General features: G+C 48.3%; 1 protein-coding gene across 1 annotated transcript; it reads right to left on the bottom strand.

The window, feature by feature from the left end:
- Positions 1-692: 692 nt before the first annotated feature.
- Positions 693-1,586, bottom strand: LOC137142460 (chemerin-like receptor 1). Its single transcript, XM_067531862.1, has one exon. The coding sequence runs from the start codon at positions 1,584-1,586 to the stop codon at positions 693-695; it is 894 nt and encodes a 297-aa protein (XP_067387963.1).
- Between the last annotated feature and the right edge of the window lie 5,433 nt (positions 1,587-7,019).

Here is a 7,019-nt window from a genome sequence, read left to right as displayed (position 1 = left end):
TTGCTCTTGCAGGCTCGTGCAGGCTCCTTGCTGCAGCCAAGAGAATGGGAGATCAGCACTTTTGTCCCCCTGGCTGTAGCAGGGAGCACGGCAAAGTGCTCCGGGTATGTCCTTGGGGAATGGGGTCCCTATGGGAGCCAGAGAGAGAGGCGCACTGATCTCCCATCCCCGTGGCTGCAGAAGAGACCTAGGGACCCACGTGGAGGGCACTGTTTCCCTGCTACAGCCAGGGGGATGAGAGATCCTCCTCGCTGAACTGCTTCCCTCTGGCTGCAGTGGGAGGAGGTTGGGGGGCTGCTGGCGGAGGCTGGAGGCCCTTCAGGATTGTAAAAATTATATTTGTGACCGAGAAGCTAAAAAGGTTGGGAATCGCTGCCTTAGACCTTCCTCTGCTCGACTGAACAGCACATTATGAAACATTAGTTCCCCATGTAAGTACTTAGTTATAGACTCGGATCAAGTCACCCTTTAACCGTCTCTTTGTTAAGCTAAATAGATTGAGCTCCTTGCGTCTATCTCTATAAAGCAGGTTTTCTAATTCTTTCATCATTCTTGTGGCGCTTCTCTGAATAAGGCCAAAAAAATTAACTGATGCAGAAAGACCATTTTGGGGTCAAGATGAAGCTTTCGGTTCCAGCGAACAGAATTCTTCATCTTCCTCCAGGCAAAGATGGACAATTCCATCCCTTCCCCTACTCAGCCGGCTCTGGCCCCAAGTTGTCGGCGGTTTGGGGGTTGCGTGCACGTTGGCGGTACCTCAGAAACTCGTCCTCCATGGTGAGGTAGAATATGGGGTTGAGGCAGCTGCTGAAATATGCTGGGACACATACAAAATACCACTTTATGATCCCAAGAGGTGGAGGGTATGTAGTTGAGATCTGCAGGAAGCAGTAGATGTGATACGGTAACCAGGAGATGAAAAATGTCAGGACCAAGCCAAGGAGGATCTTGAGCGGCTTGGTGGACTGGCTCAGCCTGTTCCTTCTCAGCTTGGCAGCTAGAAGGATATAGAAGGTCGGGATCAAGATCAAGGCTAATGGGATCAGAAACCCAACCAGGAACTGGATCACAACAGCGGCCTTCAGCCTCCCTTCATTCAGCCAGAAATGATCGCTGTTTCTGGCAGGCTGGAGCAGGGATTCCCAGAGATCACCGTACCGCAAGCCGAACCCAAGAGACAGGGCCCATATGCCTAGACCCACCCAGAAATCCAGGTGGGATGTGCAGTGGTTCTGGGCCCACATGGGGTGTGCCAGGAGGATGCAGCGATGGACGCTGAGGGCCGTGAGGAAGAAGGCGCTGGAGAACAGGTGGAGGGAGGTGATGTAGCTGCTCAGCCTTTGAGCCCACTCTGAGTTCAGGAGGGAGATGGTGGTGAGTCCGACGGGCAGGAAGATGATGAAATATAAATCAGCCATGGCCCGGTTCAGAAACCACATGGTGCTGACTGTCCTCTCCACACGGCAGCTGGCGATGAAGAAGACGTAGCCATTCAATGGCACCCCGGCGAGGAAGGTCAAGCCATACAGCACAAGGAAGAGGGCTGGGAAGCGGATTCTCAGAGGAGATGCAGCCATAACATCCATCCTGATCCTCAGGTCTCGGTCTGGGTGTCAGCAGCGCAGACCTTGTACTGAGCAAAGAAAGGAAGAGTGATGAAAAGGTCTCCAGGAGAGGACAAGGACACACAAAGAGTGAGAGAGATGATGCAGTGAGGGTCTGCAGAGTTTATAAACTCCCCGGAACCTGAGCTGAGCACAGATAGGATCAGATTATTGTAGGCAAATGGCATCGATGATTCGAAGACCTTAGAATCAAAGAATCACAGAAATACTGGGCTAGAAGAGACAGGAAGGATCATTTAGCCGAACCGGATTTGTTCTGTCTAGATTCTTTCCCAGTGTTTTTCGTTTTTACATAATATCCTTTTGTTCGACTAAACCAAACATTTTAAAAACCCACATTTGCTTCTTGCTGAAAATTTTGATTTCTAGACAAGGGGAGGTGAACATTGGAGGGTGTCCAAAATGCAGAGACAGAAATATGAAAGAAACCACCACAGCCTCACCAAAATTCCCAAATAATCTTACCGTTAGCTTCCCGAAGGAACTGATTGTTCCGATCTACGTTTAAAAAAAAAAAGTTAGTTAGCTAATGTTGCTTTTCTCTCCTCTTTTTTATAATGACATTTTTTAAAGTGATTTTTCTCCCATCCCCTAATTTTGAAGTGGAGGTTTTGTGTGGTTTGGGTGATTTTGGGGGTGAGTTAGTGGAGCAGTCAAAATCCCCACCAAAAAAGCCCTCTATGAAAAACTCCAGTGACAAGAATGGTTCCCAAGGAGAAGAAAAGTAAGATTGAAACAACAACGACAACAAAAAAGGCACCCGACAAAACACCAGACAACAAAGAGAACACTAAGAAGCCAAAAGTTTTTTTTTTTTAAGAAGAATATTACAAGAGTCAATTTTAGTGGCTAGACGGGGAGTCAGGACTCCTGCATTTTTATCCCAGACACTATCACTGAACTGCTGGGGAACTTGGTCAAGTCATGTCACTTCCCCAGGCCTGAATTTCTCCTACAAATATTCATCTGTTAAGAGCTTGTTGTGGCTCGACCTGTCTGGAGGGGTGGGGAACAGCTGGGGAAGGTGGGGAGGAGGATCACAGGACATGGCTGGGTCTGATCACATCTGCAAAGCCTGGAAGGCGTCCAACATCCACTGAGGCAAGCAGATGTCACACAAACCACAAGTTCCCCCTCTGAGTCCTAGCAAGTTGTCTGCATTCGGCCGTCAGCATCCGGGACAGGTAGACAAGGCCACTACTGATAGCAGGAGCTGAGATGCAAACACATACAGCCACCTCCACTGTGTGAGATCCCAGGAGCAGAGATGCCAGCTGAGACTTCACCCCCCTGGTTGGAGAGAGAGACCGGAGCCTTCCTGGGAGTCGGACACGTGAGATTTAAGGCCTGTCTTGACAAAGTCCTGGCTGGGGTGATTTAGTTGGGGTTGGTCCTGCTTGGAACAGGGGGTTGGACTAGATACCTCCTGAGATCCCTTCCAAACCTAATCATCTATGATTCTAAGAATCTCAGCCCTGCCTTTGCTGCTGGGGACCCACCCACATCACAGGCCAGCCAATGCAAAGGAAATCTTCCTTTTCTGCTAGAGACCACACAAACCACAGCTCACTCTCTTACCTGTCTTTGCTTCTCATCATTTGCCTGGAGGCCTCAGACCAGGGAGCGCCTGGGGGCACTTTTTAGCTCTATGTGAGTTCCCAGGGCCAAAAGGGCCAATGCCGTCCTGGGATGCAACAGCAGGGGAATGTCCAGTTGGAGCAGAGAGGTGATTTTCCCTCTGGATTTGGCCCTGGCACGACCGTTGCTGGGATCCTGTGTCAGTCTCTGGTGCCAGCCATTTCAGAAGGACATTGATGAGTTGGAGAGGGTTCAGAGAAGAGCCACGGGAATGGTTAACAGACTGGACACCAGGCTTGACAGAGAGAGACTCCAGGAGCTCAGCCTGTTCAGCTGATCACAGAGAAGGGGAAGGGGTGTGGTGATGACAATCTGTAAATACCTACAGGGGGAACCAATATTTGATACTGGGCCTTTTGATCTAGAAGGCAAAGGTCTAACAGGATCCACTGGCTGGAACAAAGTCCATTAGCTAGACAAAGTCACAGATTCACAGCTTGCAAGGCCAGAAGGCGACATTGTGATCATCTCAGCTGCCCTCCTCAACAACATGGTCACTAGAGTTTCCCTAAATGAATCCCTAGAGCAGAGCTTTTAGAAAGGCATCCAAGCTTGTTTTAAAATAGCCAGAGATGGAGAATCCACCACGCCTGTTGGTAAATTGTTCTGATAGGTAATTACTCTCACAGCTAAAAATTGATACCTTCTTTTTAGTCTTAATTTGTCTAGCTTTAACTTCCAGCCGTTGAATTGTGTTAGACCTTCCTCTGCTAGATTGAACAGCCCGTTGTTAAATGTTTGCTCCACATTTAGATACTTATTGACTGTGATTAAGTCACCCCTTAAACTTCTCTTCGTTCTCTTTGTTAAAGTAAATAGATTGCATACACTACAAGGCATAATTTCTAGTACTTTAATCATGCTCATGGCTCTTCTGTGAATAAGTCATAAATTATTAACAGTCTGGGGAATTGATCATTGAAACAACTTCCCAAGGATCTTGATAGATTATCCATCATTGCCAGTTTTTAGGTTAATGTCGGATATTTTCCCCTCAAAGATCTGTGTAGTTCACTGAAGAATTAATTCAGAAATGTTCTCTGGCCTGTGTGATAGAGGAGGTCAGAGTGCATGTTCACAATAGCCTCTCCCATACTGAGAAGATATGAACATGAAAAAGATCTGGGAACAAATCCTGACTCACTGAAAACAGTGGGCCTTTTGCTGTGGGTGTCAATGGGGCTGGATTTCACCTTCTGGTTTTGACCAATGTGTAAATGTTGCGTTGAAGACATGTTAGATAAAAATATCAAAGACGGCTGCTGTAAGGCTGCAATATCACATGACTTTATTTCTGAGAATCCAGAACGCACCCAAGACTGCCAAAACACAGAGAGCTGAAGCAGGCTGCTCCCATTGGCAGAGAGACACCAGTCACCCCACCGTGGCTGGCTTTCTGCAGACTGACTGTGATCATGGATGCTTCCCTGCAGAGCTTCCTCACAGAACCAGGAACCTCCTCAGTATTTCAAGTGATTGCTGGTCAGTTTCACACACTTTCAGTATGACACAGAAGATGGGAAGAGTTGAGCACTGGCTGAAAATGACAATGGTGCCCGTGAGTGAAAGGAGAGGAAGACCCACTGTTAAAGAACAAATGCCAAAAATGCAGACACGAGAGATGCAATTTTTAGCAATAATATCCTTTGAACATTTTCCAAAAAGGCTACGAAAACAAACAAATTAATTTCTGAAAATAGGGAGTTTTGACAGAAAAAAATTGGGCCTGTACCAGAAGTCATTGTCACATGTAACCGATGACGTGACACCAAGGAATCAAAATCAACGTTCTCTCTTTTGAAATCATTCACCTCTCTGAAAATGGCCCCCTATTTATTTCCCCCCAACTCGACCAGCTCTGATCCCACACTGACTGGGGTTTGACGGTTCTGCCTCTGTCTCTGGCAGCCGTTGCTTGATAAGGTAGAACAAGGGGTAGAAGTAGCTGTTGAAACAGAGGAAGTCGTGAGCAAAGATGTTTAAGGACTCTGTGGTCTTTGGAGATGAGTTTGGGGTAAGTCGGCAGGAAGGTGATGATGTGATACGTTAATCAGGAGGGGAAGAAAATGATGCACAACACGACGAGTATCCAGAGGGGCTTTTTGGACCAAGCCTCTTGGTTCCCACCTATTTTGGCAGCCTGGGTGACCAAGCAGATTCTGATCTAGGCTAAAATAGAGAACTGGCTAGAGCGTAGGGCTCAACGAATAGTGATCAATGGCTCCATGTCTAGCTGGCAACCGGTCACAAGCGGAGTGCCCCAGGGGTCGGTCCTGGGGCCGGTTTTGTTCAAGATCTTTATTAATGATCTGGAGAATGGGGTAGATTGCACCCTCAGCAAGTTTGCAGATGACACTAAGCTGGGGAGTGGTAGATACCCTGGAAGGTAGGAATAGGATACAGAAGGATCTAAACAAACTGGAGGATTGGGCCAAAAGAAATCTAATGAGGTTCAACAAAGAAAAGTGCAGAGTCCTCCACTTAGGAAGGAAGAATCCCATGCACAGCTATAGACTGGGGACCGAGGAGCTAGGCAGCAGTTCTGCAGAAAAGGACGTGGGGGTGACAGTGGATAAAAAGCTCTTCTGCCAGACCCGCCAAAATGCAGCAGTTATGCACTTCGGCTATGCTTGGTACATGAGGGGTGTGCAATATATTCTTAACAGCCGATGGCTGCCCCTGTTCGTGAGAGATGTGCAGTATTCGTAACAGCAGATGGCTGCCCTGAGCTTTCCGCAATGTCCCATTGTTTGCCATTTCAGATGTGCTATCTTAGGTGTGTCAGTAAAGGTCCCGATAAGGTCAGGTCTCGGGTCTACTGTAATTGCCGAGCGGGAGGGGCGAGCGGGGGCGAGTGCCGGTCACTAGATATTATACTGTTGCCACACCCATGGGGCTTGCTCTTCGGTGTGACAGGGAATGGATTGATCTTCTTCATCACCAGATACTGGCAGAAGAAGATAGTCAAAGCCACGTGACACATGAACATGGCCACTGCTGGATTTCTCTTTGCCATCTTCCTGCCCCTCCTGATGGCCCGGCTGGCCATGGTCTTCCACTGGTATTTGAGAAGTTTCCTTTGCAAGATAATCAACACTGTAGCCTCCCTGAGCATCTTCTCCAGCAGCTTCCACCTCATGGCCATGAGCGCTGACAGCTGCATCTCCACTGCTTCTCCCGCGTGGGTCCAGAACCACCGTACCGTCCCTCTGGCCTCCCTGCTTACACTGGGCATCTGGATTCTGGCTGGCATGGCCAGCTGGCAGTCCTATGGACTCTGCTCAGACCAGAGCCTCTTGCTGAGAGAGAGGAGAAGACGCCAGCGTCACTACCCGATTCCTGGTTGGGTTTCTGGTCCCATTAGAATAATAGAATCATAGAATATTAGAGTTGGAAGGGACCTCAGGAGGTCATCTAAGTCCAACCCCTGCTCAAAGCAGGACTAACCTCAGCTATATCATCCCAGCCAGGGCTTTGTCAAGACGCAGCTTAAAAACCTCTAAGGATGGAGATTTCACCACCTCCCTAGGTAACCCATTCAAGTGCTTCACCACCCTCCTAGTGAAAAACTATTTCCTAATGTCCAACCTAGACCTCCCGCCCTGCAACTTGAGACCGTTGCTCCTTGTTCTGTCATCTGCCACCACTGAGAACAGCCTAGCCCCATCCTTCCTGGAACCCCCTTTCAGGTAGTTAAAGGCCACTATCAAATCCCCCTCATTCTTCTCTTTTGCAGACTAAACAAACCCAGTTCCC

Source organism: Emydura macquarii, unplaced genomic scaffold, assembly GCF_026122565.2.
Source record: "Emydura macquarii macquarii isolate MOO-44397 ecotype Brisbane River unplaced genomic scaffold, CSIRO-AGI_Emac_v2 contig_371, whole genome shotgun sequence".
Classification (NCBI taxonomy): domain Eukaryota; kingdom Metazoa; phylum Chordata; order Testudines; family Chelidae; genus Emydura; species Emydura macquarii.
Note: the sequence above shows the minus strand (reverse complement) of the source record. Positions and strands in the feature narration are given on the sequence as shown.

Excerpts from the sequence above, each read along its gene's own strand:
- LOC137142460 (XM_067531862.1), bottom strand. The coding sequence starts at position 1,586 with ATGGATGTTATGGCTGCATCTCCTCTGAGAATCCGCTTCCCAGCCCTC.